The 26,334-nt window shown below is 44.5% G+C and overlaps 1 protein-coding gene across 1 annotated transcript in view; it reads right to left on the bottom strand.

The window, feature by feature from the left end:
• The window catches only part of PNKP (polynucleotide kinase 3'-phosphatase), a 213,542-nt gene that overhangs the window by 139,623 nt on the left and 47,585 nt on the right, over positions 1-26,334 (bottom strand). Inside the window, exon 4 of the mRNA XM_082273922.1 lies at positions 20,901-21,440. Within this exon, the coding sequence (XP_082130048.1) occupies positions 20,901-21,440 (540 nt within the window). The remainder of the gene's footprint in view (positions 1-20,900; positions 21,441-26,334) is intronic.

Below are 26,334 nucleotides of genomic sequence, written 5' to 3'. Positions count from 1 at the left end.
AAGTAAGCCTTCTAAGTGCAATGGTAGACCTTCTGACAGGTCTTGGGCTTCAACAGCCAAGTCATCAAGGTACAGACAAAGCTGGATGGTATTACTGGCCATTGAGACAGCAGGCTGTCAGTCAGTCAAGAACTGCCCACGGAATGTTACCAAGAGTAAGAGAATTCCACGTACCAAGTCATTCTGAGCCAGTTTGATGCCACCAAGGTTACTGGGATACCTTCCTTGATCTTGGGATGCTGCCAAAGAAGAATCCATAGCAGATGGAAGATGTATATCAGCTGGACCTAAACCCACAGTGTTTGCAGTGATTCCTGATCCTGTCTGGTGTCTCTCAATCGTGACAGATGTCCCAAAACACCCCAAAGACTAAGACTAAGTCCACCTGCCAATTGTCTACCCTGGGAATGTGGACGTGCCCTTCGGTCCAAGCCAGAATTAGGTCCACACTACTTCTGGTTCCACCCTGAAGATTGATGTAAGTCACAGTTGTGGTGTTTGACTGAACCCTTGTCAGTCGTCCCTGAAGCTGGTTAGTTAATGACAGCAGGGATAGGGATATAACCCTTAGCGCAATAAGAATGCTGAAGGGTCTGGACTCCCCTTGACAAACAGGTCTCTTAGACCTTCTTCGTCCCCTGGACTACTCATAGCCCAATAAGCTGGCATATACAGTCTGAACCATTCAGGTTAAGGGAAGAAAGGACTTACCCGATTCTAGCACAGGACTTGTCAGCCAACTGTGAGGAAAAAATTGGATTTTTGTCTTACCGTAAAATCCTTTTCTCTGAAGTTCATTGACGGATGCAGTCTCTGTTTTTCATAACAGTAGGTTATACTGCCCTCTACAGGAGTAGGAGACTAGACAGAAAAAAAGTTCTGTCTACGCCTATGGGCAGTGCCAGGGGGTATACCCTCTCTCCCTGCTATAGGATGCGAGTTTTGAATCAAAGCCGTGTCAGAGAAAACAATACCAACCCAACTCAAAAATAGAGGGGCAGGTACTGCGTCCATCAATGAACTTCAGAGAAAAGGAGTTTACATTAAGACAAAAATCCAATTATCTCTATTGTTCATTGACGGAGGAAGTCTCTGTTCTTCATAACAGTAGGGACGTCCCAAAGCAGTGCCATAAAACATGAGGGGTGGGAACAGCAGAAAATAATTCCGCAAGGCTGAACCACAGCCAACCAGGCAACATAGGACTCATCAGAACAACAAGATGAGATCCACCTGAAAAACCTTAAACACCCTCAAGAGAGACTAAGAAACCCCCTTAAACAGCAGCCTGCAAAACTTTGCGGAAAAAAGAGGCATCTGCAGATGTCAGCACATCCAACTTATAAAATTTTGTGAAGGTATAAACAGACAACCAGATAGCACCCTTGCAAACCTGAACCACAGATGCCTTGATGGCGAAAAGCCCAGGAAGCACTACGCGCCCAAGTAGAGTGCGCCTTAACAGGGAAAGATGGAACCTGACCCTAAATTGAAGAAGCCTGCACCACCGTCTGCTGACACAGCACGTGTCTACAGCGATCTCGATCATCAGAGAAAAACCTGAGTGTCAGCACTAGGGTATAGGGAGGGGCTCCACCACCAGAAAAAAAGCCTTAAGGGACTCCAAGAACATGGCCGCCATTGAATTCAATATGAATCCATCGCAAAATGGCAGCTCGGGTGTAGCAAGATGGGCGCCGATCTTCCTCAGCATATGGGCTACAAGAAAATGGCAGCCCCGCACGGCCTATGGAGCTTCTAGGGGCTCTCGTGGGGACCCCCCTCAGCCTCCTGGACGGGATCGTCAGGAAAAGGGGCCCTAGAGTGACAGGTGAAACCCCCCCCCCCCGCGCGCACGATCAATCATCCGGTCGCCGGCGGTTAATACACCCTCGGCCTGCGCCCGGTCCCAGCCCGAGTAGCTCCAATTGCCCCATAGCCCCAGTAGTGAGGGGGGACAGGGAGGGTAAGAGGGGGTGCGTGACAGGACAGAGTGGAACCCGGGAAAGTGAGGGTCCGACCGTCCCGCGTTCACCCCAAAACCCACCAAGGGGTGAAGGGGGAACAGTTTACTTACCATACCTGGAACAAGCGGGCGCCATCTCCTGACAGAACTCCTCTCCGCCGAAGTAGGGGGGCTGTTGGCCAATAGGAACGCTGCGACTTGGGCCTAGACCAGGTCGTATGTGACCTGGCGAGACATTTAACTCGCAGGGCCAGTCCCCGTCCGGTGGGACTATGTCATGGCCGACATAGCACAGAGCTGGGGTCTGCGCACGCTCGCTGGCCCGGCGGGGGTGACCACTGGATCTATATATACAGCCCGTCACTCACATCCAGCATAGTTGCTTGTAGATCTCACAGGAAAAATAATTCAGTGAAAAACTAGCTAGAAAAAGCTATCTAGAAAAATACTTTTGCCAAGACCAGAGATCCCAGCAAGGAAATAGGTCCTTACTCCTGACTAGGCAGATTAAAACTGACATCTATAGCAGGGAAAGAGGGTAAGGGACTGCCCATAGGCGTAGCCAGAAATTTTTTTCTGCCTAGTGTCCTACTCCTGTAGGGGGCAGTATAACCTACCGTTATGAAGAACAGAGACTGCGCACGTCAATGAACAATAGAGAAAAATTGCACTTTATGTAATGGCCACGCCAAATCATTTGGCAGCAGCCCAGCGACATCAGCCTAGGGAACTCACACTGCCCACTCATGTGCGCACAAGAAAATGAACTGGATGAGAAGGAAGTTTGGGGGGTCCATAAAGAGGAAGGTACGGTCTCTTTCCCAGGGTAGAACCTAGATGTTGAGGACTCCCAACTTCACCCGATACAGGAGGGCATACCCCTCTCTCACACTGATACAGACTGCCACAGCCCTGGAGCTGTAAAGATCCCGGCAGCTAACTGCACCTCACTGTCCTGCTGTACCAAGGGTGTGTCCCACATGAAGAGTTCAGTGCCAGAGAAAACATAACAGCATGGCCCTGCATCTTTGGTGTGTCTCAGCTTCAGGGCACACAGTTTCTTGATGCAGATGGGAGAGCTGGAGCTGCTAATGTTTGAGGAGGACTTAGATTTTGTGGGAATAATTGAGACTTGGTTCGACAGCTCTCATGACTGGATGGCGACCATTCAGGGGTATTCCCTTTATCGCAGAGATAGAGAAGGTAAAAAAGGGGGAGGGGTTTGTCTGTATATTAAGAACAGTGTACAGGTAAATATGAGGGATGATATTAATAAAGGAGCTATGGACGAGGCAGAATCCCTATGGGTAGAACTTCAAAAGGGAAGGCACTGTGGGGAAGGTAATATTGGGCGTATGCTATAGGCCCCCCAACCTGAGGGAGGAGGGGGAGACGGACCTCCTTTTACAGATAGGATTGGCAGCAAGGATGGGAAATGTCATTATAATGGGGGACTTTAATTATCCAGATATAGACCGGCAGAAGGAACCGCGCATTAAGCCAAGGCTCGGCAGTTCCTAAATGTTTTGCAAGACAATTTCATGGGCCAGATGGTGAATGCACCGACAAGAAACAATTCGGTACTTGACCTACTGATTTCCAACAATACAGACCTGCTCACGGATATAGAAATATGGGGCAACTTAGGAAACAGTGACCATAGGTCAATTAGTTTCAGTATTAATTACAGTAATAGGAAACACAGAGGTAATATAAGGACACTGAATTTCAAAAGAGCCAATTTCCCAAAACTGCGCTCTCTGCTAGAAAATATCAAATGGGATAGAACCCTGTGAACAAAGAACACGGAGGAAAAATGGGAGTGCTTCAAGAGCATACTTAAAGGGATTGACCAGTGCATTCCAAAGGAAAATAAATTTAAAAGAGCAAAACTAAACCCTGGGTGGCTAAACTCCAACATAAAAATGCATATTAATGCTAAAGAAAAGGCCTTCAAAAAATACAAGACTGAGGGGTCATTGGCAGCATTCAAGCATTACAAAGAGTGTAAGAAGAAATGTTAAGACAAAATCAAGGCGGCTAAAATAGAACATGAGAGACATATAGCGGAAGAGAGTAAAAAGAACCCCAAAAAAATCTTTAAGTATATAAACAGTAAGAAAGCGAGGCCAGAACACATTGGCCCCATAAAAGACGACAAGGGAAATTTGGCCACAGAGGACAGGGAAAAGGCGGTAGTGTTAAACAATTTCTTCTCTTCAGTCTTCACAAAAGAACTGGGGGGCTACACGAACCCAGCTTGTAAGGCCAAACTAAACAACACACCTCAGGAAGTACCGCCATGGCTAACAGAAGATAGACTTAGAACTAAACTAGAGAAACTTAACATAAATAAATCACCAGTACCGGATGGCTTGCACCCGAGGGTTCTTAAAGAGCTCAGCCAGGTGATTGCCAGACCATTATTCTTGATCTTTAAGGATAGTTTACAAATGGGTATGATGCCAGCTGATTGTAAAAAGCCAACGTGGTACCAATATTTAAAAAGGGCAGAGATATATCCCGGGTAACTATAGGCTGGTCAGCCTAACATCAGTAGTCTGCAAGATTTTGGAGGGGACGTTAAGGGACCACATACAAGACTTTAGTAATGAAAATGGTATTATTAGTAGTAATCAGCATGGATTCATGAAAAATCGTTCTTGCCAAACCAATCTATTAACCTTCTTTGATGAAGTGAGCTGCCACCTAGATAAAGGTAAGCCTGTGGATGTGGTGTATCTGGACTTTGCAAAGGCCTTCGACACCGTTCCCCACAAACGCTTACTGTTCAAACTAAGGAAGGTAGGTATGGACCATAAGGTAAGTACCTGGATAGAGAACTGGCCCCAGGGGAGAGTGAAAAGGGTGGTGATTAATGGGGAGTACTCGGATTGGGCGGGTGTGGAAAGTGGGGTCCCCCAGGGTTCTGTCCTAGGGCCAATCCTGTTTAATTTATTCATAAATGATCTAGAGGGGGGGATATCTAGTACAATCTCAGCATTTGCGAATGATACTAAACAAAGCATGCCAATATCTTCTATGCAGGATGTGGAAACCTTACAAGTGGACCTGAACAAAATAATGGCAGCTCGGGTGTAGCAAGATGGGCGCCGATCTTCCTCAGCATATGGGCTACAAGAAAATGGCAGCCCCGCACGGCCTATGGAGCTTCTAGGGGCTCTCGTGGGGACCCCCCTCAGCCTCCTGGACGGGATCGTCAGGAAAAGGGGCCCTAGAGTGACAGGTGAAACCCCCCCCCCCCCCGCGCGCGCACGATCAATCATCCGGTCGCCGGCGGTTAATACACCCTCGGCCTGCGCCCGGTCCCAGCCCGAGTAGCTCCAATTGCCCCATAGCCCCAGTAGTGAGGGGGGACAGGGAGGGTAAGAGGGGGTGCGTGACAGGACAGAGTGGAACCCGGGAAAGTGAGGGTCCGACCGTCCCGCGTTCACCCCAAAACCCACCAAGGGGTGAAGGGGGAACAGTTTACTTACCATACCTGGGACAAGCGGGCGCCATCTCCTGACAGAACTCCTCTCCGCCGAAGTAGGGGGGCTGTTGGCCAATAGGAACGCTGCGACTTGGGCCTAGACCAGGTCGTATGTGACCTGGCGAGACATTTAACTCGCAGGGCCAGTCCCCGTCCGGTGGGACTATGTCATGGCCGACATAGCACAGAGCTGGGGTCTGCGCGCGCTCGCTGGCCCGGCGGGGGTGACCACTGGATCTATATATACAGCCCGTCACTCACATCCAGCATAGTTGCTTGTAGATCTCACAGGAAAAATAATTCAGTGAAAAACTAGCTAGAAAAAGCTATCTAGAAAAATACTTTTGCCAAGACCAGAGATCCCAGCAAGGAAATAGGTCCTTACTCCTGACTAGGCAGATTAAAACTGACATCTATAGCAGGGAAAGAGGGTAAGGGACTGCCCATAGGCGTAGCCAGAAATTTTTTTCTGCCTAGTGTCCTACTCCTGTAGGGGGCAGTATAACCTATTTTGGAGGGGACGTTAAGGGACCACATACAAGACTTTAGTAATGAAAATGGTATTATTAGTAGTAATCAGCATGGATTCATGAAAAATCGTTCTTGCCAAACCAATCTATTAACCTTCTATGATGAAGTGAGCTGCCACCTAGATAAAGGTAAGCCTGTGGATGTGGTGTATCTGGACTTTGCAAAGGCCTTCGACACCGTTCCCCACAAACGCTTACTGTTCAAACTAAGGAAGGTAGGTATGGACCATAAGGTAAGTACCTGGATAGAGAACTGGCCCCAGGGGAGAGTGAAAAGGGTGGTGATTAATGGGGAGTACTCGGATTGGGCGGGTGTGGAAAGTGGGGTCCCCCAGGGTTCTGTCCTAGGGCCAATCCTGTTTAATTTATTCATAAATGATCTAGAGGGGGGGATATCTAGTACAATCTCAGCATTTGCGAATGATACTAAACAAAGCATGCCAATATCTTCTATGCAGGATGTGGAAACCTTACAAGTGGACCTGAACAAAATAATGGGGTGGGCAACTACGTGGCAGATGAGGTTTAATGTTGAAAAATGTAAAGTAATGCACTTGGGTGCCAGAAACCAGAAAGCAAGCTACAAACTAGGGGGGGGGGGGGGACCTCTGGGTGAGTCTAGGATGGAAAAGGACCTGGGGGTACTGGTAGACAACAGGCTTGGCAGTGGCAATGTCAAGCCGCTGCAAGCAAAGCCAACAGAATACTGGCATGTATAAAAAAGGGGATTCACTCCAGAAATAAAGAGATTATTCTCCCTCTCTACAAGACTCTGGTCCGGCCACATCTGGAGTATGCTGTCCAGTTCTGGGCACCGGTCCTCAGGAAGGATGTGCTGGAACTGGAAAGAGTCCAGAGAAGGGCAACAAAATATAATTAGGGGAATGGAAGACATCAGCTATGAGGAAAGACTACAAGCACTGAATTTATTCTCTCTGGAGAAGAGACGATTAAGGGGGGATATGATATCAATGTGCAAATACTGTACTAGTGACCCTAGCATAAGGAACAAACTATTCAGAGAAAGGGAATACAATAAGACACGTGGCCACTCACTAAAACTAGAGGAAGGGCGGTTTAACCTTAAAGTACGTAGGGGGTTCTTCACTGTAAGAGCAGTAAGGATGTGGAATTCTCTTCCGCAAACAGTTGTATCAGCAGGGAGCATCAATAGTTTCAAAGAACTGTTAGATGGGCACCTTAAAGACCACAACGTACAGGGGTAGACAATGTACGGTTAACAGCAAACACACACACATCATAGGTTGAACTGGATGGACTGATGTCTTTTTTCAACCTCACTAACATGTAACTATATGTAACTATGCATAGCTGAGGGTTTGTGAATTCAGAAGTTGCTCTAGGTGAAGTAATCACACTGAACGGAGCCAGGTGGAGCTGTGCAAGCAGAGGATAGTACTGAAATATGTCTGTATTGGACTTCTGAATTATAAAAATGCTATTTTTACTCCTAATAAAAATACATTGTATGGGCGATCTGCACTATGGTTTTACCTCTTGCCTCTTACATATATGACACTACGCTGAGAGCTGTGAACTGTTAGTGGATTTGATCTGTTAGTGGAAGCAATACCACTTTTACACTGCAAAGGCGCATACTGACCTCCTTTAGGTAGTGTGATCCACCCAAGCAGGTGGGAAGACACCATTAGGTGGGGTGAAGGGCACTGTGGTGAACAAAGGTCGATACACACAGGATTGTTTTTGGTGTATGGGATTACACGCTTCACTGATTTTACACATATACAGCTGCAAGAAAACGTATGTAAACCCTTTGGAATGATATGGATTACTGCACAAATTGGTCATAAAATGTGATCTGATCATCATCCAAGTCACAACAATAGATAATCAGTCTGCTTAAACTAATAAAACACAAAGAATGAAATGTTGCCATGTTTTTATTGAACACACCATGTAAACATTCACAGTGCAGGTGGAAAAAGTATGTGAACCCTTGGATTTAATAACTGGTTGAACCTCCTTTGGCAGCAATAACTTCAACCAAACATTTCCTGTAGTTGCAGATCAGACGTGCACAGCGGTCAGGAGTAATTCTTGACCATTCCTCTTTACAGAACTGTTTCAGTTCAGCAATATTCTTGGGATGTCTGGTTCTTCCAAACAACTCAACTTTGGTTTAATCTGTCCACAGAATATTTTGCCAGTACTGCTGTGAAACATCCAGGTGCTCTTGTGCAAACTGTAAACGTGCAGCAAAGTTTTGTTTGGACAGCAGTGGCTTCCTCTGTGGTATCCTCCCTTGAAATCCATTTTTGTTTAGTGTTTTACATATTGTAGATTCGCTAAACAGGGATGTCAGCATTTGCCAGTGACTTTTGTAAGTCTTTAGCTGACACACTAGGATTCTTCTTCACCTCATTGAGCAGTCTGCGCTGTGCTCTTGCAGTCATCTTTACAGGACGGCCACTCCTAGGGAGAGTAGCAGCAGTGCTGAACTTTCTCCATTTATAGACAATTTGTCTTGCCATGGACTGATGAACAGGAAGGCTTTTGGAGATACTTTTATAACCCTTTCCAGATTTATGCAAGTGAACAATTCTTAATTGTAGGTCTTCTGAGAGCTCTTTTGTGCGAGGCATCATTCACGTCAGGCAATGCTTCTTGTGAAAAGCAAACCCAGAACTGGTGTGTGTTTTTTATAGGGCAGGGCAGCTGTAACCAACACCTCCAATCTCATCTCATTGATTGGACTCCAGTTGGCTGACATCTCACTCCAATTAGCTTTTGGAGATATCATTAGTCTAGGGGTTCACAAACTTTTTCCACCTGCACTGTGAATGTTTACATGGTGTGTTCAATAAAAACATGGCGACATTACATTCTTTGTGCGCTATTAGTTTAAGCTGACTGTGATTGTTTATTGTTGTGACTTAGATGATCAGATCACATTGTATGACCAATTTGTGCAGAAATCCATATCATTCCAAAGGGTTCACATACTTTTTCTTGCAGCTGTATCTCTTTATGGACTGGCACTGAAAGATGGACTCACTGAGATATTATATATATATTTTTCCATATAGTTATTCTATTTCATTTTAATAATATTATTTTGATCACTGATCTACTTTATATATTAATCTATGCACAAAATGTATTGAAGGAGATCACAACCAAAAGCAATGCATGAAATCAGATGCAATCCCACAACCTCTAAAGCATTCAGGGGTAGTGTGTATTTCCATTCTACACATTTGAGAAGGGGTAAGGTGACTTTTTTTGCATAATTATATCCATCAAAGCTATAATAGAACTTTTATAGTATCTGTGATTTCAGCCCAGTCTTCATCAGAAAGTTGGATACTCAACTCGGACCAACGGGCCTGTGCAGCCACAAAGCTAGGGTTAGAATCAGCCATTAGGGTAAGGTAGTATTCAGAGATTATTTTGGCAGTTTCTGGGTTTCTTAGTAATTTTTCCAAGTGGCCATCCATAACGGGAATGAGAGTGAGCCGAATTGCACTCTCAGGGCATGCTGAAGCTAAAGATAAAAAAGCAAAGAAGAGGGAGGAAGATCAGAAATAATCCTCTCTCAGCTGGACAAAGGACTTGAGGCCTTGTTCAGTATAGTGAAAAGATATGTGACAAAGATATTTGACACCTTCAACAATACAATATTGTGCATTAGGGATCGTGAAGTTCATTCAGCATGAGGTTGTACCAAAATGGATTGTTAGGAGAGAGGGTCAAGAGATCCCTAGAAAAATGGGTCACTATGGTGCTAAAGAGGGACAGTGTAGTACGTAGCATTGCTACTCCAGGGCAGGCAGGCATCTGTCTTTGGTACATTATATTATTCAGTACAGGCATTATGTGGAGAGGGGTGTAGCCAGTCACGCACCACAACCAGCTGAGAGGCTAAGTAATATAAACAAAAATTTGGAAAGGCCAATCCAGCCAGGTGAGATGGTAGCTTTAGAATTTCTAGGGTTATTTTGGGAGCATTGCAATTCCAGAGGAAACCCGTGCATAGTGAATCAATTTGTTTGAAGAGAGATTTGGGGATCCTGCAAGGAGCATTGGCCATTACGTATAGAAGTTTTGGAAGGAAAATTGGATTTTTCCTACAGCTTACCTGTAAAATCCTTTTCTTGGAGTACATCACGGGACACAGAGCAGCCATAATAATTACCATCTGGGTTATAAGCCACCTATAGGTGAATGGACACTGGCAACTAAAAAGACAGGAAGACCCCCTCTTTAGAACCCTTCCCATACAGGAAGTGCCTCAGTTTTGTAGCAAGCAATTAACTTCCCAGACAAGAGGGGAGGACCCTCTGTGTTTCCGTGATGTACTTCAAGAAAAAGATATTACAGATAAGCTGTAGGAAAAATCCAAATTTCCTTGATCGTAAATCTCGGAATACAGAGCAGCCATATTAATTACTATCTGGGACATCCCAAAGCAATGAACTTGAAGGGAGGGGGACACTGAATATGAAAACCGCCATCAGACTGAAAAAGATCTACATAGCTGCCTGCAGTACACTGCAGTCAAATGCCCCAACATCCACCTGATAAAATCTAGTGAATGTATGCACTGAAGACCAAGTATCAGCCCTGCAAATCTGAGCCATAGAAGCTTGATTGCGAACTGCCCATGAAGCACCTACTCTTCTGGTAGTGTGTGCCTTTACCCGAAAAGGTGTAACCTTCCCCTTTAAACCATACGCCTGGATTATAACCTGGCAAATCCACTTCGAAACCATAGACCTAGATCAGGGATCTTCAAACTATGGCCCTCCAGTTGTTCAGGAACTACAATTCCCATCATGCCTAGTCATGTCTGTGAATGTTAGAGTTTTACAATGCCTCATGGGATGTGTAGTTCCACAACAGCTGGAGGGCTGTAGTTTGAGGATCCCTGAATTAGATGCTGCCTGCCCTTTCCTGCGCCCTTCTGGCAGCACAAAAAAAAAAAAATCGATCTTATGAATCTAGGTGGACATCTTCAAATAGACCTTAAATGCACGCACTACATCGAGAAAATGTAACAACTTTTCTTCTACTGTTTGAGGATCTGGAAAGAAGGAAGACAGTGTAATCTCTTGATTCAAATGAAAAGCAGACACCACTTTGGGAAAAAACCCTGGGTGTGCACGTAGAATCTCCCCATCTTGCTGCAAGTTTAAAAATGGCTCCCTACAAGAAAGAGCCGCTAATTCTGACACCCTTCTAGTTGAAGTTACTGCAACCAAAAAGACGAACTTTCTTGTCAGAAGAACCAGAGGAATATGTCGAATGGGCTCGAAGGGTTGTTTCTGTGGGACCACCAGGACTAAATTTAAATCCCAAGGACACAATGGTGGCCTAACTGGCGGAAGCATACGCAGCACCCCTTGTATAAAGGCTTGATTCGAGGAATGCAAAGCAATCGGTCTTTGAAAGTAGACTGATAAGGCTGAAATCTGACCTTTAATTGTGCCTAAGGCTAGCTTCATATCTACCCCTACTTGCAAGAAAGCTATAATTCTCCCGATGATGTATTTATGGGGATGCCACTTCCTGGCCTCACACCAGGAAATGTAAGACTTCCAGACTTTATAATAAATGTTCCTAGAGACTGGTTTCCTAGCGTTTATCACGGTAAAGACCGCAGGACCAGATATATCCCACTCGCTCAAAATCCTGGCTTCAAATAGCCAAATGGTCAAATTTAGCGATTGTAAAGCAGGGTGGAATATCAGGCCCTGAGAGAGCAGGTCTGGACGTAGTGGGAGAACCCACGGCATTCCCACCGACAACCTTAGAATTTGCGCATACCAAATCCTCCTGGGCCAAGGTGGAGCCACCAGGATTACTGATTTCCTATCTTCTTGAATCCTGCGCAGAAGTTGTGGCAGCAGCTGGACTGGGGGAAAGGCATAGATCAGGGAGAACTGCTCCCAGGGAGTCACCAAGGCATCCACTCAGACTGCAAGAGGACCCCTGGTTCTGGACACAAATTTGTCCAACTTGTTGTTCAATCTGAACGCCAACAGACTACATCTGGAACCCCTGCCCCCCCCCCCCCCCCAACGTTGAAAAATGAATGCACAGATCTCGGGATGTAAGGACCATTCCCCTGGAAACAGTTGCTGGCAACTCAGAAAGTCTGCCAGACTACTGGAAGACAGGATTTCCCACTCTCTAAATTCCTGGCTACCAACCACCAACCTAGACTCTGACGTACCCTTGGTGATAGAGACATGCGACAATCTAGGGCCTGGATCTTTTTGATCCAGGCTGACAGAATGTTGTTCTGTAATGTCTGGTCTGGCATGGAATTGGCCATAAGGAACTGCTTCAAATGAGGACACCAACTTCCCTAGCAACCTCATGTAAAGACGTACAGAAGGATGCCTTTTTCCCTCTTATGATCCGGACCAGATCCTTCAGGGCTACGACCTTTCTTGGCGGCAAAAACACCTTTGCCTGTACTGTGTCCATAAGGAGACCGGATACTCTAGATTCTGAACCGGCTGCAATGCTGACTTTGCTAAGTTCAGAATCCAACCCAGACGTTCTAAGAGCTGAACTACCCGGGAATACATTCTGGCTTAAAGTAGAAGCCGAAGATCTATGAGTAATAGATCGTCCAGGTATCCTACAACTGCTATCCCTTGAGATCTTAGAACAGCCAATATTGGAGCTACAGTATCTGGAGTCTGTGGCTAGCCTAAAGGGCAAAGCCACAAACTGAAAATGATGGTCTTCCACCGCAAACTGCAGAAACCTTTGATGGGCCTGAAAAATTGGCATGTGAAGGTATGCATCTTTGATGTCTATGGATTCTAGAAATTCTCCTCCTTGCAGAGAAGCCATGACTGAGCGAATTGACTCCATTCGAAATGGGCGAATGTTTAAAAACTGAATCAGGGCTTTGAGATTCAGAATAGGTCTCATGTCTCCGTTTGGTTTGGGGTCTACAAAAAAGTTTGAGTAGAAGACCCTGAATTTCTCGTCGTTCGGAACCTCTGTAATCACTGCTTGTGACCGCAGATGGTCCAGAGCCAGAAAAAAAGGATTTATTTTTAGAGGATCTGCAGGTATGTTTGACCTTACAAACCGAGTATGAGGAAATACCCAGAATTCTAGTTTGTACCCCTGGGAGATTGTGGAAACAACCCAGCTGTCCTGAATCACTTCTATCCAGGCATCCGAGAACTGTAGTAGCCTTTCCCCAACTCGACTGAGTGGGGCGTCGCTTCATAAGGTAGATTTAGAGCTAGGCTTGGCTGAGGCTGTTGAAACAGCCTGGGATTAGAAGTACTGTGAACTTGAGCGTTAGACACCTTAAAAGAAGAAAGTTTATTTCTCCCCTTAACGGGTACAAGTTGCACCTCTCCCCCCCCCCCCCCCCCCCCGAAATCTTTTGGATATATTTATCCAGATTGTCACCAAATAGGCATTCCCCATGAAAGGTAAAGCCAGCCAGTAGCTTTTTATACGGCAATTCCGCAGATCAATTCTTTAGCCACAGGATTCTGCGCTTATGAACTGACAGAAGACCAAACTGCGACATCTGCTGTATGGAGTCCTTAAGAGTGTCTACTGCAAAACACAAAGCACAAGGTAAATCTCATAAATCTTCAGCAGACTTCCTCTGAGTAGGAACACTCCTGGTTACACACTTAATACGGTCTTTCAAAGACTGACAAACTCCTATAGCTGCTACTGCCGGTTGTACTGCAGACGCAGCAATAGCAAAATAAGCTTTTAGTAAAGATTTCAATTTCCTACCTGCTGGATCTTTAAAAACCTGGGCATTAACTACAGGACAGGCAAAATTTTTGTTTACAGAGGAAATAGGAGCATCAACTGTAGAAATACTCAATTTCTTTGTGAATTTTTCCTCCATAGGACACAACAGTGAGAACCTTTTGGGAGGAATAAAAACCCTATCAGGGTGATCCCAATCAGCATACACTAAATGTGTTGTGGAGGGTGTATTGAGCCTAATGAAGAAAAAGAGACTTCAGAAATCTCTAGGTGAGGTAATTTAAATCCAGAACAGACCATTTCAGTGAGAGACTGAATTAATCTCTGGGACTGAGAGGCCAAGAAGGACTCCTCAGACCCTGACTCCCCAGAAGTGGAATTCTCAGCTTGACCTTCTTCTAGGTCATTTACAGCTACTTCTTCCACATCCTCTGCCCAATCCTGAACTAAAACGGGGAGGAGGGTTTCAGGTGAGGGGGATCTATTCAAGTTTCCTCCCTCCTTGTGATACTGAAGCAATCATGGCAGCAATTTTTCCCTCAAGGCCGGCTAAAGCTGACGCCAAATCGTCCTTAGTGACGTAAGCAGAGACATAAGCACAGAAGTACTAGATGTAGCTACTATATCTGACAACCATAATAGCTCAGATTGGCCTCTGGCTAGGATCTTCTAATCCTGACGGCGGCACACTTGTGCCCCTTCCCGCTGTGCACCCTCCCCCCCACTCCTTTTCCGGGAGGACATTGCTCTAGACAAGAACTTGAGGTACTACTTTAGTGTACTCAAAGCGTGTGTCAAGCTGTAACAGCTTATCACACACACAGCATAGTTCCCCCACAGTAATCAAACCTGTCAGTGTCTGCATTCATCCACCCACATTGACTCACACACCCAGCTGTAGCTGCTCTGTGTCTCATCCAACTTCTGTCAGAAGGTCACACCACTGGGAACACTCCTCAAATGCCGCGCCATCTCCGACCCTTCTGCGCCTGTGTGGCTTGCACGTCTGCTCATCACGTGCACGCTTATTGTGTCACAGACACGCTCCCCTGCCTAATGTGCTTGAAAAAATAGGGCTGTACTTGGGCGCGCGCCCCTGCAGTCCTAAAGGAAAGCAGGGAATGGCCACCGAAGGCGCTCCCTGCAATCTGAGCCACAGAGGGTAAGCTGATGCGCAGGTAGGCTATACTGGACATGCTGCACTGCCAGGCTTTTAGGGGGGTTGGCTTGTGCAGAAAAAATGTGAGGCATCCAAGGTTTGCAAGCTGAATACACATCACTGCCCTCTAGTGGAGACATAAAAACATGCCACCTGGTATCTGTTAACTTTCAAAGGTAACAGTGCATCATATTTAAAGTAAACTTACCAATCCTGCCGCAGGACTCTGCATATAGCTAGAATCCAATCTTCACCTAGAATCCAATCTTCACCTATCACGGCGGGTCCGGTCACTTGTGGACACCTTCAAGGACCGGGTTCCCCTATAATCTTGGGCCACTCCCTTGGAGCTGCAGGGCACCCTGCCAGATCATCTTTAGAGTCAGTCTTACCAAGGGTACAGATCCCAAGAGCCATCGCCCCAGAGGGTCGCATTACAGGCAATACCTCGCAGTCTTCATCTACCGAGGTTCAGGTACCATCCTTTTAGTCTTCCACTTTCGGGTTGGATCCGATTACCAATCCCCTTGGATCCTGCAAGATCTTATCCGGGACTTTAGCATAACCTCAAAATAAGGAGAGCTTCTCTGACCATGACCACCACCTCTAAGACATACACTGCCTGAACAGATAAGGAGTCACTGCTCAAGGTGGTGTAATTGCCTGATGACTCACACTGGTGCATGCCCCGGCTCGCCTCCGTGAAAACTTGATAAAAGAAAAGGAATTGGCAGCACTCCAGGTTGAGTCAAAATCCAGATTTCATGACTGGACATCCAACTATGACAATCGTGACAAGGTAGACGCGTTTCACACACTGACTGTGTGCTTAATCATTACATACACTGCCTGTATGGGAGAGGTTAAATAGGGGGGACTTCCTGACTTTTTAGTTGTCAGTGTCCATTCACCTATAGGTGGTGTAAAACACAGATAGTAATTATTATGGCTTCTCTGTGTCCCATGATGTATTCTAAAGAAAATAATTTTTAATAGGTTGGCTCTGCCCATAAAGATCTAATAGACGATTCATCCACAGGCTTATGTGCTGTTGAAATTGGGTAATAACAGGGCACACGTTGTTTGCTATATATAGGGAGTAAAGGCATATACTACCACTCCAAATAACGTAAAGAATGAACCACAAAATCCTCCATCTCTTGTAGTAAGGAACACAGATGTAGAAGGGTCAGCCAAATATATGAGGGTATAATGAAATTTGCTCCTCTATGGTGACAACAGTGAGGCCTTGAATAGACAAGGAAGAGCGTATGCGGATAGCGAATGGTTCAATGGCCAATGCAAAGAAGAGTGGAGATTGGGGATAGCCTTGTCGTGTTCCTCTCAAGATGGAGAATGTTGGAGACAGTATTATTAACTCGAACCCTAGCGACCGGATCAGTGTATAGGAGTCGTATTCAGGCGATCATACGAGGGCCAAGTCCATAGAGCTGCAATACTTAGAACAAGTAAGGCCAATCCACACTATCAAATGCCTTACAAGTGTCCAGTGACACAATAACACGGGTAGTGGAATGGCCATGAGAGTATTGCAGATTTTGGAAGAGCCTACGTATGTTCATTCTTGTGGAGCGACCAGGGATGAAACCCCCATGGTCATTCTGCACCAAAGAAGAAACTATTTTATTTAGACGATTAGCTATTACCTTTAAGACTATTTTTGTGTCCACGTTAATAAAATAGGTCTGTAAGAGTCACAATCCAGTGGGTCCTTGCGTGGCTTAAAGAGGAAGAAAACTTTCATCTTAAAAGTTTTACCTATAGGTAAGCCTATATTTAAGGCTTACCTATAGGTAGTTTAAATATCTCCTAAACATGCACCGTTTAGGAGACATTTACTGAGCTAGCAGCCAGTTACGTCACTGGCGCATGTGCCCTGAAGGAAGGGCCACCCTTGCCGTTTCTTAAGAGCAGTGTGCCGTGACTGATGGCTCCCAGGCACACAGAGCCGGAGCCTCAAACCCAGAAGAAAGACCGGGTAGAGATGGACGCTGCCTCCAGGGATGGCATCGCATAGCTGGACCGCTTTGTTTTCAGGTAAGTTTAACATAATGTGCTAATATGCAATGCATACTAGCACATTATGCCTTTGCCTTGCAGGTAAGGAAAAAAAAAAAAAAAAGTGCAGTAGTTTACATCCGCCTTAAACATAAGGACAACTCAGTAGGGTACCCACCAGGTCCTGGAGTCTTATGCGGTGGCATTTGTGTAATGATAAGACAAGACAAGACAATGTGGGCTATGTGGGACTTTAAATGAGACACCGGCAGGTATGCCCAGCGTCTCCATCCCTGTATCGGAAAAAACAAATTGAAAAGGATTAAAAGAGGTGCATGGAAGCCAGCCAGCCCCCAGTCTGATGTACTCACCCTCCAGTCTGCCACCAACCAAGTAGACCTGTCTCAATATACATAAAGAACAGGGGTTTAGTTGACACGCATTTGCAAACGCATATGTAAGCTGCAGAGCCACGACACGGCACCCTGTTATATCTGCAGTCCCTAACACTTTTAAATGTAAGTGTCTCCACTCTGGGAGCACATGGTTGCTAATGGGTGGATAGGAAGCAGGTGGGAGGGAGCAGCCCAAACTTCCCTCACCCACTTCTGTCCACGACTGGTATGGTATCTCAATGCTCTAATAGCAATGTTCTTAAGATGGTACAAACTGAAAACGACCAGCTGAGAAGCATACACCTCCAATCCCTTGGCGGATGCAGTGTAAAACACAGATTGGGACTTTATATGAGGCAGTTTGCCTGTATAGCTCAGTGCCTCCATCCCTAATTTCATAAAATATTTGGGACTTTACATGAGACAAACAGGTCATGCTATGGTCTCCATCCCTGTATATGAAAAAACTGGGATCAAATTTGACTGCATCCACCAAAAACGCACGAAAATCGCACGGTGGGACTTTAAATGAAGCACCAGCCTGTAGGCGAGGTGCCTCCATCCCTAGTTGCATAGACAATGTGGGCTATGTGGGACTTTAAATGAGACACCGGCAGGTATGCCCAGCATCTCCATCCCTGTATCGGAAAAAACGAAATTTGTGTAATAGCTAGCCCTATTTCCTCTTAGGTAAGAGGGACATCTAGCGAATCTTTTTGTTTCATAGATAGTGTGGGCAGAGGTATATCATCTAAGTATTGAGATAACAGGGATTCAGCATATTGTACAGTTGAAGAATATAATTAAGAGTAAAAGGACATGAAAGCATCAAGGATTTTGTGGGGGGCATCCACAATAGTATCTGGAGATGTACGAATATGGGGAATAGAAGTAGGGGAATGGTCCGGATGCGCCAGGTAGGCTAACAAACGTTCTGCCTTATTGCCATGCGCAAACATTTTGGCTATCAATTTCTAACAAGAGTGGGGCATGGTCGGATATGCCACGAGGCAGTATAGTGGCAGTGAAGATGAGGGCGGAGAGGAACAGGTGTGGCAAAAGCTACATATATACGGGACACTGCACGGAAAATGTCTGAGTGGCAAGTGAACTGTCTAGCATCTGGATGCTTCCAACTTCATACATATGTGAGGTCATACACTCGCATCCAATCCAAAAGGGTCTGAAAAGTTTTTCGCTCACCCCGCAGGCCAATACCATCTCTACAGTGAAGCACGGTGGTGGCAGCATCATGCTGTGGGGATGTTTTTCAGTGGCAAGAACTGGGAGACTAGTCAGGACTGAGGGAAAGATGAATGCAGCAATGTACAGAGACATCCTTGATGAAAACCCACTTCAGAGCTCTCTGAACCTCAGACTGGGGAAAAGGTTAATCTTTCAACAGGACAATGACCCTAAGCACACAGCCAAGATAACAAAGGAGTGGCTACGGGACAGCTCTGTAAATGTCCTTGAGTGGCCCAGCCAAAGCCCAGACTTGAACCCAATTGAATATCTCTGAACAGATCTGAAAATGGCTGTGCAACAACACTCCCTATCCAACCTGATGGAGCTCCAGAGGTTCTGCAAAGAAGAATGGGAGAAACTGCACAACAAATAGGTGTGACAAGCTTGTAGCATCATACTCAAAAAGACTTGATGCTGTAATTGGTTCCAAAGGTGCTTCAACAAAGTATTGCGCAAAGATTGTGAATACTTATGTACATGGGATGCTTTTTTTTTCCGTTTTTTATTTTTAATAAATTTGAAAAGATTTCAAACTTCTTTCACGATGATATTATGGGGTATTGTTTGTAGAATTTTAAGGAAAATAATGAATTTAATCCATTTTGGAATAAGTCTGTAACATAACAAAATGTGCAAAAAGTGAAGCACTGTGAATACTTTCCGAATGCACTGTATATTAATTGCATTTGCACAGGTGGTTGGATGCAGACTGGTGTTTAGCTGCCTCCTATATCACTTAGTTTTGTAGCACAATGTTCTTAGATTTAGCTATAGGGATAGCGTGGAAGGTTTATTTATATATACAAAAGAAAAATAATGGCATATAGAGTTTTTTTTCTTTAGATTAATTAAAACAATAAATCGGCCAACTAATTGATTCTGAAATCATTAGTTAGCAGTACTCAACTTTTCTGCCCTTTAGGATAGTAAGTAAATATCAGAGGTGGGGGTAAAAATGGGAGGAGGACCTTCAAATGTCAAAAGGTGACTTAGTCTTACCATAATCAAACTTGGGGGTGCACACAGTGCAGACAAAATGTAAAACAGGCTGTGGGAGGTCTGCTAACATCAGTATGGTGACTGGTCCTCTTCAAGGTGTTACACATGTTGCTAAAATTAGGTAAGGCTGCATGTGGTTTCCCTTTAAGTGTCCCACTGCAAGCTGAGTTTAATGTTCAATTATCTGGCTACCCAAGTATTCTCTGGGATTCAAATAAGCAATACATGTTGCCAGCAGTGCAGTCCTGCAATCTGTTGTGTCCCCAGTGGCTATCTAAAGCCATAGTAACAAAAGTAAAAGAGAAACAAAGAAAAAGAGGAGCGCAGATCCTAGCTCAGGTAATCTCCTTCTTAGTAAAAATAAAAATTTAGAAATGATCAAACTAAGCAGTCTCGGGATGTAAAGGAGCCAGCGTTCCCACACCTGGCAGTTTTTACTCTTTCACAGGGAAATGCAGTGGCCTCAGCTGCAGCTCAAGCAGAAGAACTGCAGTTTGCTGAGCCGACTGAGGGAGACCTCTTCTCACGGAGCTCACGCTGTCTCTAAACAGTGGAGCCATATGCGATATGTCCGCATACGAATTGGACACCCCATCTTGACCAAGGTGTTAAGCATGTTAATAATACTTGCTCTGTAGACAATCTTTCAGGAATTGCCTGAGAAAGCGACCAAGCGAAACACGTCGCGATACCACGTTTACCACAAGTGAACTACATATCTGTATGATCTCCCATCATGATTTATCATGATTTGTCATATACCTCGTATAAGTTGCCTTAATTATTTAGAGGCATTGGGGCTCTAGTGGTTAACTAACTCTGTCTTACTATTCATGTGCACGTATTTATTGAACACATGTCTATTGTTATATTTTGTACGTCTATGTGAAATAAATGATATATATTTTTTTTAAATGACTTTTGTATTTGTTCCCACCAAGATCAGCACCTACTAGTAGCCTACAAAGTCCCAATTTACTCGAGAGGTTGAGAGACCCCATTGATTTGTGGGATTCTCTCATTCCCCTCTTTTTTTTTCTCTATTGCAATTACACAGGGATGTGGCAATAGTGGGATTTGGAGTATGTCTCATCTATTTCATATTCGCTATCCTTAAAATGCTTATATGTTCTCCCAACATTTGTACGGATTTATTGAGACATTTTGGCTTCTTTTCCCGCCCAAACATACTGGTAACATAACTGACCTGTGTTCTGAATGGTGTGGGTTCAATAGATGGGGCAGGAGCTGGTGTTAAAAGGTTTCTATGTTCTCTGAAATACATATATAAAACACAAATTGACCACTGCTTGAATTTTAAGCTGTTATTTGGGTATTTCTGTACCTTGGAAGAAGCTCGGACACCTTTCTTGTTAAACAACAGGAGCTTTCCATGCTCTTCCCAAGAGTCTTTGCTGCAGGTTCCACCAGTCAGTGTGTCTGGAGATTCACTAGATACTTTTGTATTAGTGTTATTTGCTCTGGCTGCCATCTCTTGAAATTCTTTCAGTTTACTAGAAATTTCTTCTTTGTCTGAATCATCACAGTCTTCAGTTGCTCTCAGTTCCGATTCCTGACGCTTTGTCCTCTTACTGCTTGGTTCCAATTTATCATCTTCCTCTTGCCGGCTTATCTTTTGGCTTTTTGATGTAGCCCCACCAAAAAAATCTGTTATTGTCTTCTTTGGGGAAGCAGCTGAACCACGCTTTTTGTACACAGTCTTGGGTTTTGCAGCCAGTGTGAAATTTTGAGGGCTATCGTTATTAAATACAAGAGTGTAAGGATACAAGGAGTTCACCATGTAAAGGGTCTGATCACCATTCATCAGAGTGCTCTCTCCTGGTTTTAAATTGACCTCTCCTATAGTGGTGGGGTTTGGACCCAGCTAAAAGAAAACACAAGTATTTATTTAAGCATAAAAACTATCATTATTTAGACTATATCTATACACACACAAAAAACATTTACACTGAGACATACAGCTCCAGGGGGTCCAGAATAGAGTGCATGTGTTACCCAACTTTTACATTTTATCAGGTAGACTAGAAGGCACCTTGCAATCTGGCTAGTAATAAAAGGGGGTTAATAGCAGAATAAAAACTTTCAAATCTGATTAACAAAATTAACCAGTAAGACGCTAGACAGTGAGATTCAGTCTGTACTAGAAACAGGCCAAAACTAGGAGTTGACAAAAAAAAGTCCAGTGAACAGCAAGGAGGCTAAAGATTTGTGTTAGAGAATTGTGTTCAAATGACCCGAGAGGGTAGATTTTGATATTCGTTCTGTTCTGCAGATAGCTAAAAGCCAGCATGAAGCCCTAAATTGCAACCTGACATGCAGTCTTTTTTCCTAAGGCCCCTTTCACACTGGCTTTTCGATCAGGTCCGCCTGTCGGTTTTTCAGGCGGACCTGATCAGATGCTCCATGTCAGAGGTGACATCTCCGCTGACACCCGCTGCTCTCCGATCCGATGTGGTCCGTGAAATCCAGACGGATGGAAACCCTATTTTCCATACATCTGGAGGATCAGATCAGATAGGATTGGATGAAAATGGACAGGCGGTCCGTTTTTATCTGATCTCCTATAGAGGAGAGTGGGGATCTGATCGCTCCATTTCTGCAAAGTAAGCAGAGATGGAGCTGTCATCCACCTGCTCAGCGGGGACTGGTGGATCGATCCCTTCTGAGCAAAGCCCGTGTGAAAGGACCCTTAGAAACACTCCATTTGATGCTGTTCCCTGCAATATACACACAGATAGGCAGACAGAAATACATCGATCATCCACAACTTTATGACCACTGACAGGTTAAATGAATAACATTGATTATCTCGTTAAAATGGCATGTGAAAGTCAGTGAGATATATTAGGCAACAAGTAAACATGTTGTTTCTGAAGTTGATGTGTTAAGAGCAGAAAAAATGGGCATCACAGTTTGTTGTGTGGGGGGAGCATAGCTGCAGACTAGTCAGGGTGCCCATGCTGACCCGTGTCCACAGCAAAAAGCACTTACAATGAGCATTTGAGCATCAGAACGTGACCATGGAGCAATGGAAAAAGGTGACAATCTTTTACATCATGTGGATGGCTGGGTGTGTGCGTAGCTTACCCGGGAGGAAATGGCACCAGGATGCACTATGGGTAGAAGGTAAGCCGTCAGAGGCAGTGTGATGCTTTTGGCAATGTTCTACATCAAGCATCTGTGGGATGTGCTGGAAAGACAAGTCCGATCCATGGAGGTCCCAGCTCACAACACACAGGACTTAAAAGGATCTGCTACGGACGGCTTAATGCCAGATACTACAGCATACTTTCAGAGGTCTAGTTGTGTCCATGCCAGATCAAAGCTGTTTTGGCGGCAAAACATAGACCTACTCAAATTTATATGGGTGGTCATAAAGTTATGGTTTATTGGTGTATATGGAAAGGGTCAGCTTAATTGAAGTTGACAATATGGGATAATGTTCAAAACCTAGCTTGAGAGCAGAGCTTGTAAATAATGGGATTTTTGACTTACTGTAAAATCAATTTCTCGAACGTTCATTGACGGACACAGCTCCTGATTCTTCTTAACTGTTGGGTTATACTGCCCCCTACAGGAGTAGAACACTAGGCAGGAAAAAGCTTGACTACGCCTATGGGCAGTCCCAGGGGGTACACATCCACACTGCGCTATAGGCACTCAGTTTTGTTACAAGCAGTGTCAGAAAAAAAGTCAACTCAACAGAGGGGTTGGTGCTGTGTCCATCAATGAACATCAGAGAAATGGATTTTACGGTAAGTCAAAAATCCCATTTTCTCTTTCGTTAATTGATGGACACTGCTCTTGATTCTTCTTAACCATTGGGACATCCCAAAGCAGTGTCAAACATGAGGGGTGGGAAAGAGCATAAAAAAAATTCCCAAGGCTAACCATAGCCAACCAGGTAACATGGAGTTCAACCATAAACAACTTGAGCTCACTTGAAAAAAACAATACACCCTCAAAGTGGACCGTGTCCTCTAAACAGCAGCCTGCAAAACCTTGCGGCCAAAATAACAAGCTAAAAATATGCACCGTTACTGTACTAATGACACTGGCAGGAAAGGGGTTAACACTAGGGGCGATCAAAGTGTTAAATGTGTCCCTAGGGGGTGCTTTCTAACTGTGCAGGGATAGAATTATGGATCGAACACAGGGACCTGTGTTCCTAAATAGGAGGAACAAAGGAGCCCTGTGTTCATTGCCGACAGAACAGCAGTCTGCTGTGTTTACAACGGCAGACCGCCGTTCTGTCTCCACAGGGAGCAATCGCCGATGCCCAGCGGCAATCATGGCCGCTGGCCTCACAGATCAGCTTCCCTTCTGCTAAATGGGTGCGCGCTCCTGCAAAAGAGGTACAGGTGCATTGTTTCATGGGAACCTGCCGCCGTACTGAGCTAGTATGCAACGCATACTAGCTCATTATGAAATACTTACCTTAGAACGAAGCCCCACAGTGCCGACCATGCACCTCTCTCACGGGTGACATGTTTGGTCGCCCTTCTTCCAGGTTTGCGGCATTCGGCCATCTGATTGGCTGGAGCCGCAATGACGTCCCTCCCACGCATGCACTCGGGAGCCGACGTTCACGGACAGGGCTCTGAAGGAACGGCCCGAGTGATGTCACTGGCTGCATGCAAAGTAAATATCTCCTAAACGGTGCAGGAGATATTTACAGTACCTATAGGTAAGTCTTATCATAGGCTTACCTATAGGTACAAGTTGCAGAGGAGGGTTTACTTCCTCTTTAAAATTTTGAAAAATAAAGACAATTTTTGACACAAATCTGGTACTGAACATGTTAATGTTTTTTTATTAACATTTTTAACATTAAAGGCTCGTTCTTCACATCTTACCTGCATGAAAACTGATAGGAAAACAGCACAGCTTTCACTTGCAGGTACATCAGTTTCACATCATGTGAACCAACAAGTCCTTGAAGAATAGACAATTGTAGACGACTATGAAAAATAAAGTGCTGGGAAAATAACAACTAAAGGCTTCCCAAAATAAAATTTACATAAACTTCTGCAGTAGTGCACTCACTGTCTGAAATTATTAAATCTAGTAGCTGCAGTGCAAAAGACAGTGGACTGGACACTAGTAGTTTTGTCATTTTAATATTTTAAAGCAGCAGCTATATGTCAAGTCACTTTTTGTATATTTGGCATATTTTATGAATTTTTCCTTAAGCGCAGGGTGATTGCGATAATTTTTGGTGATACGGTCATTATTATCTCAGTCTTGGTGGACACTAGTACTACTCACATTCAATACTCCCAGTTAAGTAGAACAATATAATAGTGCAGAAAACATAACATTTAAGCATGTTCACCAGTTAAACGACTTCTGTTTTTTTCAAATATTGCTGCAACTTCACTAAAAACATGCTCACTTGGTACTGAGGAAGGAGGAGCAGAAAGCTATCTTCTACCATGAGAAGCAAGTCTTTTGTAGTGTGCCTCATTTTCTTTCCACCACTGAAGAGGATCACCACTTCTGTCAATTACTGGTTCCTTCAAATAGAGATGAAGTTCATCATCCAAGGTCATTATTGCAGATTCAGAAGAATTCTCTGCATGAGGCCCCAATAAAACACCAAGCATGGCATCTATTCGACCACAATGAAGTTTACCTTCTGTCCGTTGTCTTTTTGGACATTTTTCTTCTTTTGCAGCATCCTGCTCTTCCAGATGACTGGCTGGCACCCTGTGGTGGGTGGCTGGCTGGCACCCCGATAATCGGCTTTGCTGATAATCGGTCGATCCCTTGTGGCCGGTGTGCGTTTTGCCCTTGGAGCCTTGAAGGATATTCCTTTAGATTACCCAACGGTCATGATGTGGGCGTAGCTGTCGGCGCGCAACCCCTTTGCTGCCCGATGACGCTCCCGGTGATGACGCCACACATAGTGACGTGCAGAAGTGACGCGGCGCGGGGCGTTTTTGTGTGCGGGAACGCGCCCACGTTTGGTGCCATTGCCTGCCGATCATTGAACAGAGGGGGCTATTTATAGGGAGGGTACATTAAGCCCCGGAGACTGGGGACAACCAAACCTACTGACCATATGAAAGAGTAAGAACTTACTCTATATGTATGGGGGACGAGGAGCTCTATAATACAAATCTATATAAATCTATATACTTCTTCTTACCTATAGATTACATCTAATATACTGCGGCATTTATAACTTTACTTAGATCTGTGGATATATCCTGTACATGATTAGATGACAGGACAACGAGTCAAGTTCCACGCCCTCTAGTATATCTATGTCAATATTTGGGACAGGCTGTGGTATATACTCATATCATATGTGCATCACTAGTAAGATTATATATATATATATATATATATTTTTTTTTATATATATCTCTTTGTTGTAATTGATAACCAGTATCAATGCTATTGAGACTGAACATATATTTCATCTATTTTTGTATAGACTAGCTACCCTAATAAGGAGCCTCTCCTCCCAAAGGCTATATTTTTCAACCTTTTCCTTAGAGGAATATTGTAACCTTGGGGCTGTAAGCAGTCTTTTTGGCTACCATTTCAAATTAATTATTGGATTATATATACAAACACACTACTAAATTTATAATCAACTCTTTGGTAATGTCCCCGTCTTTGAGGCTTCTCCCCTGTGGTCCCGGTGCCCACCCAGGGAGATCTTGTGTACATGTGGGTCATTCATTCAGGTGGGTAATTAATTAGTTTTCCAATGCTATTTGTTCTCACAACTTTGAAAAATATTTTTT

This window comes from Pelophylax lessonae (genome assembly GCF_965119305.1).
Source record: "Pelophylax lessonae genome assembly, chromosome: 12".
In the NCBI taxonomy this organism is placed as follows: Eukaryota; Metazoa; Chordata; class Amphibia; order Anura; family Ranidae; genus Pelophylax; species Pelophylax lessonae.
Note: the sequence above shows the minus strand (reverse complement) of the source record. Positions and strands in the feature narration are given on the sequence as shown.